The sequence below is a fragment of the Fonticula alba genome (assembly GCF_000388065.1).
Source record: "Fonticula alba strain ATCC 38817 unplaced genomic scaffold supercont2.19, whole genome shotgun sequence".
NCBI lineage: Eukaryota > Rotosphaerida > Fonticulaceae > Fonticula > Fonticula alba.
The window spans coordinates 118,738-129,763 of NW_009242989.1; the positions used below are offsets into that span (position 1 = coordinate 118,738).

An 11,026-nucleotide genomic window follows, 5' to 3' on the forward strand; every position below is an offset into this window, starting at 1 on the left:
GGGGGGGGGGGGGGGGGGGGGGGGGGGGGGGGGGGGGGGGGGGGGGGGGGGGGGGGGGGGGGGGGGGGGGGGGGCTCCATCCGGCCAACAGCACCGGGCCGCGCCAGTGCCCAGCAGGCAGGAGCCGATTGGCCGCCATCCCATCGCAGGCGGTGGCACGTTGTCGCGGGTTTTGTCTGAGGGTCGCCACAGGCCGAGGCCCGAGGCTGGCGGGCCGGAAGATGCCAGGAAGGGCGGCCACAAGGGCGACCGTCGAGAATGCCGCCTGCCTGCCTGCTTGCGTGGGGGCCCGGTGGCACCCGGGGAGGGAGGAGCGGCCGAGGCAACGACTTGCGCGCTTGCCACTGCCCCCCCCTCCCCCGTGCTGGGGCAAGCAAATGTCAGCCCCCCGGCCGCCAGGGCCCGCAGACCGGATGACGCCCATGTGCGAGCCGTCGGGGCCCGGAAGGGGGATCCGGCCGTCGGGTGACGGGGCACGGCGGCTCGAGTGGCCCGTGGGATGGGCAGCGCGCCGGGTCATCAAGGACGCGAGTCCAGGCTAGGACGCGAAGCAGCAAGCATAACGGATGGATGGATGAATGTGGGGGGGAGGGGGGAGGAAGGTGCGGGATGTTCCACCCCCGGGCTGGGACCACGGCGGAGGCGGGTCACTTGTAGGGGGGGGGGGGCGGGCGAGCAAGTGTGTGTGTGCGACCGGCTGCCGTCCTCGCTCCCGGCAGAACCGGCCAGGTGCCACCGGATGCTGCCGCCGCACGGTGTCCCAGGCGGCCGATTGTTCTTGGGGGACGCCCCGCCGCGCTGGTTTCCCGCCCCCCGGGGGGGGCGGGCGCGCCCGGCCGGGGCCGGGCTCTCTCCGGCCCTGCGGGTGGCGGCCCGCGAGTTGGAGCCCTTCTCTCGATGCGGGGCCACGGCCAAGTGCGAGCGCGCCTGCGTCTGAACGTCCGGCCAGCTGCACATCCTCCACCTCCCTCCCTTTGTCGTTCCCCCCTCCCCAACTTCCTCCTTGACCGTCTCCGACAGTGATGCTGACCGGGCAAGTCCTGCGCCTGCCGGGCTCGCCGGCTCGACGGAGCTGGTCTCTCCCCGGCCGCTGGGCATGTGCATGCGACTGCGGCCGAGCCCAACGCCCCGATGAGGATGTCGCTGCCGCATGTACGGGCATTCTCCTCGGCCGCTGGAAGCACCGCCACCGCGGCGGCCGACCCCCGCGCGCTGGCCAGCTACGACACCGAGCGTGCCGGGGGGCGCCTCTGCCGGGCCATCGCGGCCCGGGGGGCGCCCCTGCCGCATGGGGTTCGATGATGCGGCCGGCCTGCGGACAGGCATCGGGAGGATTTCCCCCCTGGCGGGGCTGGGCATTCCCGGCCGATTGCCGGGGATCGATCGGACATCGGTGCAAGGTCTGGTGATTGGTTGCGGCCGGGCGCTGGGCCCTCCCCCGGCCTGGCGACCGCGACATGCCCCACGGGAAGGGCGCTGGTCTCTGGGCATCTGGTGCTGGAGGATATGGGGAGCCCAGTTCGGCGGAACCCGCCGGTGCTGGTGGCCGCTCTACACCGACTCGTAGGCCTGCCGGCGAAGCAGCCCCCCGGCCCGCTGGGGGAGCATGCGCCGGGGATGTTGGCCAGGCCGGCACGGGGTCGGAACGTGCGCCTTGGCCGGCTGGGGCGCCTGCTGTTCGTGAGGCCTCCCTTGTCTAGGCCGACAAGCGCCACGCTCCTTTCGACCTGCCTGATGTCCGGCTTGGCGGCCACCAGCAAGCGTCCTCCCCCCCCCCCCCGGGGCATGAGGATATGTTGGTGTTTCAAATGTCGGCCGGACGGTCGGGAGCACTGCGGGCCGCATTGACCGCCAGGCTGCCGGGCCCACCGGCGGTCTCGGCGGCGACAATCCAGAGCTAGGCAAATGTGGATGGTGGCACCTTCGCGCCCTGGACGGACCGCACCCATGGCCGGGACATGTCATCCGTTCGCGCGCGCGCGCGCGGAGGGAGGAGGGAGCTGTCGCAGGCGAAGGTGGGCCAAATGCGGGCGCCCTTGCAGGAGCGCCGCCACAGCGTACGGGACACGGTCGGGCACCCCGGGCATGCCGACCCCGCCTGTGCATCAGGTGCCACGAACTGGGGGTGGTGCTGTCCGGCGCCGATCGGCGGCCAGCGCGGTACCTCACCCGGCCAGCGGCCCTCGGGAGCCTGATGCTGGCCAAGCGCAAGCGGGCGGTGCGATGGCCGGCCCGTTGGCGGCCCGGCGGCACACTTGCGGATGTTGCCACCGACGTCGAGGCAGGCCCTGGAGGCCCAGGCGCAAGGTCTGCTCGGCCCGCGCCCCACGCTGACTGCGAGTGAAATGTCTGAGCCAGTTGGCGCATACCCAGGCAAGCTGTCGCAGGGGCTCTCCCTCTCTCGACATTCCAACGGCCAGAGGGCTTTCGGGATCCACGGCCGGGCCCTCAAAAGTGCGCCCGCCCGGCCGGTGCGTGCGCCTCGCGGTGCGGGAAATGGCCGTCGAGATGGGCCGGCGCCTGGACGTGCTGTATGGCATGCTGCGCCGGCATTCGCCGGGGCACTTCTTCCTGGCGCTGGTTCCGGAGGCCGGGTCCGGCCCGGAGGGGGCGGGGGAGATGTACCTACCGGTGGAGGAGCTGGCTGACTTGCTGGAGGTGGACCTGGGCTGCATCCTGCCGCAGCTGGTGAGCTCCGCGCCCCGGCGGCCGGGCAGCCGGTGTATGGCCCCGCACTTCGCGCGGCACCCGGCCTGGCGAGCCTGGAATGGGTGATGGCTGCATATCCTGACACATTTATCATTGAATTGTGTGCTGTTGCGGCTGGTTGGGTGTTTTGTATTGGTGTCATGCCCTTTTGCCTTGGGCCGATGTGCAACCACAGACACAGCGGTCCGGTGCAGGGGGCCTTACTCTGTATCCGGACGGGGGGGAGGGGGGGCTACCGTTGCAGCTTTGGCCTCGGGTGTGTGTGGCTCGCATAAGGTGATGGCTCTCTCTTCCTCTCTCTCTTTCTCTCTCTCTCTCCCTCTCTCTCTCTTTCTCTCTCTCTCTCTCTTTCTCTTTCTTGCTCTCTCTCTCTCCGTGTGTCTCCCTCGCGACTGCCGGCGGCCGACACTCCTCCCTCGGGACATGCATGACATCGGCGGCACGAAGGACGTATGTGTGTGTGCGGGCGGCGGGCCTCCCGAGGGCCTTTTGCGCCGCCACTTGCCATCTCCGCCGGGCCTTGGCCGGTGCCTGTCGGACCCTGAGGCCCGAGGCATGCTCCGCATCACCCACGAGCATGCTTCTCGCCGACCATGCAACAGCTGTGTGGGCGACTGCCGGCCCCTGCGGCGCGCGGTCCTGGTGACGCGGCCTTCCGGGGGCGGGGGGGACGCATACAAAAGGCCTTTCCCGGATCGTCCCGGGGGACTCAAGGCCCCTTGTGGCTGGGCGTGCGCGCGGATCGCCCTCGGCCCGCGGTGCAGGCCAGTCCTGGGACCATCGCCGCCGGCCCAGCCTGCCAGGCTTGCGCGGGCCCCTCTCGGCGGACAAGCATGCCGCCTGGGCCCTCCCTCCTTGCCTTCTGCGGGCCAGTGGGCGAGCCAGCCGGCCACGATGGGCACTGGTGTCGCATGCATAAAAGGCGGGTCCAAGACATTGTGCGCCGGTGCCTGGAGCCAAAAAAAAATGTCCTTGGCGCAGCCTCCCGGTCGAGGGGAGGTGCGGGACTTTGCCGAGCGCGCCGCGATGCGTCGCACGGGGCAGCCCCTGTGGGCGGGCATGTGTTTGCCCTCCGCCGGAGGGGGGGGGGTCGCTCGGCGTGATGCAGTGCCGCGGCATGCCCATCGGTGGATCGTGCGTCTGTCTGCTTGGGCCCCGCAGCACCGCGTGTGGCTCCGCGCCAGCAGGTCCCCACGGCGGACCGGGCCCAGCCCCGGGGGGGCAGGGCCTGCGCGTTGAAGATGCGGTCGGCAATGGCGCCCGGGCCTCTTCATGGCCCTGTTCCGGGCGCGGGCCTCCCTCACCGGGCGGGCTGCATGGAAGCGGGCCCCGAGCCTACGGTGCGGGTGGGCCATGTGCTCTTGTGCCGCCCCACGTTGGGGTCTGGCGCTGCCGGCGGCATGTGGCGTGCCAGCGGGACGCAGGAGGATGGCGAGCCAGCCGGCGCGAGGGCCACGGGCGGCCGGTGCGCCGGATGGCCAGGGGGAGGGGGTGCTGGCCGAGGAGAAGACAGGGGTGTCCTTTTGGCGCGCGAGAAGCGGCACGGGCGACATGGACAGCGGCCTCCCCGGTGCCGGTACTGCGGCATGTGCACGGGCGACCTTCACGAGGTGGCCCGCGCGATGGCGGGCGAGCCGGAACGCCGGCATGGGCGGCCGCGAGGGCAGCGCCAGCAGCTGCTGGCACAGTGCCGGGCCGATGGCCCCCGGCCCGTTCCTCTGGCAGCCGGCCGGGCTGAGGCCGGTCGAGGCAAGTGTGAGCGGCTCGGCGCGCGGACAGGCACCGCCCGGGCGCCCTTGCCCCGGTCCCTGGTCGGCGATTTGCCCTCCCTGGCTGGACGCCACGGCGGCAGACACCCAGCGGGGCCGTGCACCCGCCGAGGATCCGCCATGGCACCACGGCCATGCATTCGGCACGCGCGCGCGACTCCCCGCGGTGGTATGGGTCCCATGCCCGGGGCCGGCATGCCCTCCGAAGGGGGCCGGGGCCTGGCACTGGCAGGCACCGGGGGCTCGAGGTGCGGCCCTGCTCGGCCCTGCACGACGCATACCCCCGGGCTTGGACGTGCTCATGGCCATGGGGGCCTGTGCCCGGGGCGGCCACCGAGTCCGTCGCGCACCGGCCAGCCGTGTGCTGCCTCCTCAAGGCCAATGCCGAGAGGCTCGGGCCTGAGCCGACCGCCGGACGTGACGACCCGGTGGCTGGCCCGTGTCTTTGCCCAGCGGGGCGTGAAACGAGAAAGGCCCCCGTACGCGCCACGCCCAGGGAGCGTCTTGCGGGGTACGCTCATCACCCTGCGGTGCCAGCGTGTTGGCGGAGGCCGGGGGCAGGAGGGACCTCCGACCGCTCCACCGTGGGCGCTTCCCGGGGGCGGGGCCGGCAGGCGCGAAGCCTTGCACGCCAGGCACATGCCGTGCGCCGCGGCACCAGCCAGCGGGCCATGCTGCTGCGCGCTCGGCTCCGGGGGAGGGTGTCCCCCTGCCCGATGTGCGCCGCCCGCCGACAGACGGGCGCCGATGAGGCGGCCGATTGGGCAAGGCACCCGCCACGGGGAGAAGCTCGAGCGGCCTTGTCGGCGGGCGTGCATGCCGGAGCCGAGGGGGACGGGCGAGCGGGCCCATGGCCAATGACCCGGGCGGTGGCGGCGGCGGGAGGCGGGGGGGGGGGTGCTCCTGGCGAGTGGGGGGAGGCGCCGAAAGGGCGACCGCGTGAGCAAGCCCGCCCGGGGCAGTCCGTGCTGGCGCGCCCGGCCTCCGCGCCTCGTGTGTCGGGCGCGGGCATGTTACAAACAAGCGCGGGCCGTGTCGCTTTTCGTGCAGGCCCATGGGCGGCCTGCCGGGCCGCTGAGCCCCGTGCGATGGATGGCTCCCAGGCCGGGCGCAGGGGCCCGTGCTAGCGGGCCGGGATCAGCCGCTGGCGGCCGGCTTGCCTGTGCCGTCGGCAAGCGCCGCGGCGGCAGCACTCGCGGGCGCCGAGACGCCGATGGCGCATTGCCATGTGTATGTGGCGCCCCGAGCAGATCGGCCCTGCTCCCTGTTCGGCTTTTCGCAGGGGGCATCCGGGCTGGGGAGGTGCCGCCGAGCCAGTGCGGCGGCTGGACTGCGCCCCCACGGGCCGGCTGGGGATACGCGCGCGTGTAGCCCGGCGGCTCGCCGCGTATCGGGCCCGTGGTGCGGCCCGTTGGCCAGGTGTGCTGCTTGCCCTGGCAGCCGGGGGCGCGGGTGTATTTGCAACCGGCGGCGTGGACCTCGCCCGGGCGCGCAAGGCGGAGGCCATCTCGCCGGGCGTGCTGGGTGGTCGAGGCTGACTCGGAGCGAGCGTCGGGGTCGGTGTGTCGCGCTGGGCCGCGGCCCCGGCGAATCGGGCCCCGGGGGTGTGGGCATGGGCGGAGGCCGTGTGCGCCGCTGGGCGCGGCGCACCTGCCGGGCAGTGGAAGGCGTGCCGGAACGCCGACGCGCCGAGTGTAGCTGGCGCACACGTTCCAACGTGGGGTCCGCTGCGGCGGTCGCGGGGGGGCGGGCGGAGCGACCTCGCCGCCTCGCCGCAGGCGCCCGAAGGCCGAGGGCTTGGGGCTGTGCCAGGCCACGGCTGGGCTCCCCACTGCCCCTGCCGGTCCTGGCTCGGGGGGGCCATCATCCGGCGGATCGGGGAAGGGGGCGACGTCAAGACGCATGGCCGGCGGCTTGCCAGGGGCCGGTGCTTTGTTGTGTGTCCGCGTGTGCATGCGTGCAGGTGGACCTGCGTAGGCAAGCAGTGTGGATGACGGATGTGGCTCTGAGGCGGGGCGGGGTGCCACGGTTGCGACGGCCATCGGCGGGCGGAGGTGGCTGGTGCCCTGCCCCGGCGGCAGGCCCGGCAAGCGGGACAGCTGGCCAGCGGCGGGGCCCGGCACAGCCACCCATGGCCGGCGGGCCCGAACAGCCAGCCATAGCCGGCCCCGGGGGGGGGCAGCGACGCACGTCGACGGGAGCCCGATGCGATGCCGGCCCGGGGCTTGGGGAGTTTCTCCACGGCCGGCGGCCGCCGAACGGGCCGGAACGCGCGGCCCAACTCGGGCATCCCCGCCTCCCGGCAAATCGTTGAGGTCCCCCATGAGATTGCCATTTGTCTTTCTTGTCAATGTGAGCAGCACGCTGGTAGGGATAGATCGTGTGCAGAGAACGAGAAGGAGGGGAATCGAAGGGGCTGATCTGGAATGGCGAGGGGCGTGCGCGGTTCCGCTCGGCCTCCGGGAGCGTGGCAGACATCGGTCCTTCTCTCGGGCCGGAGCCGACGCCCCTGCAGGTGCTGCTGGCTGGGCACGCACGCCGGCCAATCAAGACACCTTCCCACGCCGCACGCGTCGTCCCGGGGTATAGTTTGCGAGTGACGCCCCATCATCGGCGACGCGGGGCCCGCGTGTCGAGGCCGGTGGGGGGGGGGACGCGCGCATGCGTGCGGCGGCCTTGGGCCCGCCCTCTGCCCAAGCCCGAGGTCAGGGAGGGGCCTCCCCCCTCGGGCGCGTAGGATGAAGCTCTTGGCCGCGGCCCGTGCCGGGCAGTGTGCGCAAGTGTCCCTGGAGCCCCCGGTCCCGCCGGCGGACACCTGCCATGGTGTTCCTCCGCGAGTCCGCCTTTGTTGTGCTTTGCCCTTTGCCTGCCCGCTTCCTGGCCCCAGGCCGAGCCATGGTGCGCCCACCCCCCTCCGGCCGCCGAGAGCGGTCCCCAGCCGGCAGCAAGATGCCCGGGCATGCTTCCGTCCGAGCCCCGCTCCTTGGGCGTGCCACGGGATTGGTAGCAGCGACCGGGGGAGGGGGCTGACTCGGGCCTGCGGCGGCATTTGCCGTGGCCGAGTGACGGACCGCCGCACGGGCTGCTGTACGCGCGTCGCGAGCGCGTGGCTCCCCCCCCCCCCCCCCCCCCGGCTGGTGATGGCCTTTTCCTTGGGGGCAGGCGGGACGAGACCACGGCCAAGGGGCCGTCGGTCTCCCGGGCCCGGCGGGCCCGGGGGCGGAGGGCGACGCGTGCGCGGTCCCCGGGGAGAGCGAAGGGGACCGGGCTGCCCCGTGCGTCGAGTGCCCCTGGCTCGTCGGGAAACACACGACCGAGATTCCCCGCGCCCGCCGCGGTCATCGGCGCCATGGCCGTGCCGCTGCCGCGGGACCCCGGCTTTCCCCCCTCCCGCCGGTTATGGCTATGGGGCTGTGGGCATGACGAGAAGCGGCGGGCGCGAGGGACGGGGGGGGGGGCGGGCGGCGGGGGAAGAAGGCTGTGGGGTGCTCTACACTCCCGGGCACCGACCGCAGCGGAGGGGGCCCACTCGTGAGGGGGGGGGGGAGCAAGTGTGTGCACGTGTATGCTGGCGGCAGGCCGCTCTGCTTGGCCGGGGGCCGGGAGTGAAAGCCGGCCGCCCGGGCGGGGCGACACTGTAACTGGGCCCACACGGGCCAAGCCCAAGTCAAGGGGGTGAAGCTCGGCGAAGGATGCCAGTGTGATGTGTCACCCGGTCAGTGGGCTTCTGGCATAAGAGAGGGGACATACCGGGCAGCGGTTCACGGTCGTCTGTGTCCACACGAGTCAGTCGCTCGGCTTGAAGGCGAGCTGGTGGCAGGCAACAATGGAGAACACTCGGCTGGTAAACAGGGGTTCGAGAGGGAGCCTTGGGACAGGTGCTCTCGTCGGCCTGACTGGTGCTTCAGCCATGCTGCTGTGTGCTCTTCGACACGCAGCTGCTTCCCTGTGGAGCTTTGGGCTCGGTCGGGCTTGGGACACTGGGAGTCCCGCGATTGGGCTCGCCCACTGGCGTATCTCCCTCCTCGGTCGGGTGTGCCTGCGCCGCTCGACCTCGGAGGCACCGGGCCGCTGTCCTGCCACGCACTCCTCAGGGAGAACGCTGTTAAGAATATCATCCTCGCCCGATGACACTTGTGTTATGTAGCACAACGTGCTGTTTGGTTTATCGTTTCCAGGGGGATGCCACCACAGATGAACCGGTTATGCCGAGTGAAAGATGTGGGGGGTCATCTCAGAGACCTCGAGGCTGAGAGAGGCGGATTGGGGATATCGAAAAGAAAGAATCCGCAGACCGAGGCGTAAGGCCTGGGGGGAAGACACCGGCGGCTTGTGTCCCCGAATCTGTAGCCGCATCATGTGACGTATGTCACAACAAACGCAAATATGAAATGTGAGCCCAGAGACAGGGGCCCGGTCGGCGTGTATCACATGATGTGTCCCAGCTTCGGGAGGAGCCGGGCTCCATCCTTCCAGCATATTCTCGAACCTTCCGCCTCGCCGCGCGGTCCGTCCCTCGCCGAATCCGCCCTCCCGGTCCTGAGGCTGGTGGGATCACGCGTCCGTCCTCCTCGGCGATATAACCCTAACAGGGTCAGAATCACGCAGTTGGCCGCGAGCTTGGTCCGTGTAAACAGTACACAGGACAGCCCTGTGAGTGTGCGACGAGCCCCCCCCCCCCCCGGCCTGGAGCTCGGTTCCTCGCGCGCACGAGGCTGGCACCCGGATCCCTCCGTGCCGCGGCGGGGACTCGATTCAACGCGCTTCTCTTGTTCGCCCGAGTCACGCCTTTTGCTGGTCCCTTGCAGAGTGGCTGGGTCGCCCTCTGTGTTGTGCTGTGGGAGTGGTGACATCCTTGAATGGCATCCCCCGTCCGGGAACGCGGGACGGGACAACAGCCAGGCGGCTTTTGAGGCCGAGCGTCCATATGTCGCCCGGCCGAGCATGGAGATGCGCGGGTGGGCGGGCCCCGCCGCGGGGACCGCGGCTCGGCCCCCCTGACCGAGCTCGATAACGGGAAAAAAAAAAAGGGGGGTCTCCCGTCGGGAACCTCCTGAGGGTGAGGGCCTTAAGCAGCTGTGCGCCGAAGAGTGCACGAAAGGATGGCAGGATGGCGCGCGCTTGGTCTGAGGCTGCCCCTGTCGGGTGGCGCCCGAGTGGCCGGCCATTATGCCCGTCGCCAACTGACCCAAGCCCAGCCGAGGTGCTGACTGGTATGGGGACAGACGGCCGTGAACCGCCGGCGCTGGTATGCCCTCTGCCTCTCTTCCTGCCGAGAGCCTGCCGGCCGGGTGGCAGATCATACCCGGTACCCTTGGCCGAGCCCCGGTCACTTGCCTGGGGCCCGAGCCACATGAACCCTGTCACAGCGAGTGCGGGGCCCGAAGCAAGCGGCCAGCCGTGGAGGCGTGCGGCAAGAGCATGGCCTGGGGGCCTATGGGGACCCCCTCCCCCGGCAAGGAGCCGCGCGAAGTAGCCGCGATCGCGGGGCGACGCCCTAGAAGGGGGCGAAAGAGGGATGGGACGTGGGTCGCCGGGGCCGAGAGCCCCGGGGGGGGGGGAACCGCGCGAGCCACCCGCAAGCGGAGAGGGGGAAAACCCTCCGGGGGCGGCACAAGCATGCAATGTGAGCCCAGAACCCAAGAGAGAGAGAACCCACGCGGGCTGGTCGCGGGCTGGGGGAAGTGATGCGCCCCCAAGGGGGGCAACCCTCGTCTCGAGAAAAATGAAAAAAGCGGGCGGGGCCGGAAGGAGGCGCGGGGAGCCGAGAAGGGGCGCCCGCAGAGATGCCGATGGTCCCAAGTGCCACCTCGACATTGACACGCCAGCCGAACCGGTCATGCCGAGCGTGTCCAACAGGTGCTAATGCTCCCATGCGCCACCTCAGCACGGGCATATGCTAGCCCTGGGGTGGACGCGGCAAGACCCGGCCTGCACTGGCATCGCGCCCAGCCCTCGAAGCCTGAGATACATAGGCCCCGCGGGGTCGGCCCTCGTGCCGGACCATGGCATTCCCCCTCCGGGGGGGAATATACAGGGCAAGATCGTCGGCCCGCCGGCCGACGAGGGTGCGGGGCCAGTGGTGTGGGCCCGCGAAGGGATGCAGGGTTCTCGGGTCTTCATCGCCCGGCCCTGGTCAAGGATCCACCCCCCCCCCCGTGGGGGAGCCTCCCCTGAGAGCGAGAGGACCCCAGCAGCCTGTTTGTGTCGAACGTGTCGAGCATATTATTTCCCCCTTTGAAGCCTCGATCCAGCTGCCTGTTTTAGAACCCCCTCTCGAGCCCCCAACACGGATGGCTTTCCATCTTTGCTTGCCCCTCGGTTGAGTTAGCGTGCTCTCGGTACTGGCAGCCTCATCCCCCTTGTGGCCGGGCCGGCGGTCCCTAACCGGTGGTAACCTCCCCGGCATGGCCTCCGCCGAAGCTTCACCCGCCTGACGTGACAGTGGGCCCGTGAGAGCCCTGCTACATGATGGCTACGGACATCCAGCCGGCCTGGATCGATAGTGCGCCGCGGCGACAGACGGGTGGGGTGTCCCCCCCCCCCCC

At 71.2% G+C, this 11,026-nt stretch overlaps 4 protein-coding genes across 4 annotated transcripts in view; 3 read left to right on the top strand and 1 right to left on the bottom strand.

The window, feature by feature from the left end:
* Window positions 1-1,137: 1,137 nt before the first annotated feature.
* Window positions 1,138-1,567, top strand: H696_06130 (hypothetical protein; the record flags this gene model as incomplete). Its single annotated transcript, XM_009499887.1, has 2 exons — window positions 1,138-1,293; window positions 1,520-1,567. The coding sequence occupies 2 exons, from the start codon at window positions 1,138-1,140 to the stop codon at window positions 1,565-1,567; spliced, it is 204 nt and encodes a 67-aa protein (XP_009498162.1).
* Window positions 1,568-1,947: 380 nt separating this feature from the next.
* On the top strand, window positions 1,948-2,775 carry H696_06131 (hypothetical protein; the record flags this gene model as incomplete). The annotated part of the gene is made up of 3 exons (XM_009499888.1): window positions 1,948-1,967; window positions 2,110-2,307; window positions 2,421-2,775. 3 exons carry the CDS (start codon window positions 1,948-1,950, stop codon window positions 2,773-2,775), a joined length of 573 nt encoding a protein of 190 aa, XP_009498163.1.
* Window positions 2,776-3,033: 258 nt separating this feature from the next.
* Window positions 3,034-5,651, top strand: H696_06132 (hypothetical protein). The gene has a single exon (XM_009499889.1). It carries the CDS (start codon window positions 3,951-3,953, stop codon window positions 5,337-5,339), a length of 1,389 nt encoding a protein of 462 aa, XP_009498164.1. The 5' UTR covers window positions 3,034-3,950; the 3' UTR covers window positions 5,340-5,651.
* Window positions 5,652-10,942: 5,291 nt separating this feature from the next.
* Window positions 10,943-11,026, bottom strand: part of H696_06133 (hypothetical protein) — a gene marked incomplete at both ends in the record, with an annotated part of 2,864 nt that continues 2,780 nt past the window's right edge. The window contains one exon of the mRNA XM_009499890.1: window positions 10,943-10,972. Coding sequence (XP_009498165.1) covers window positions 10,943-10,972 — 30 coding nt within the window. The remainder of the gene's footprint in view (window positions 10,973-11,026) is intronic.

Coding starts and splice junctions, on each gene's coding strand:
- H696_06132 (XM_009499889.1), top strand. CDS start 3,951: ATGCGGTCGGCAATGGCGCCCGGGCCTCTTCATGGCCCTGTTCCGGGC.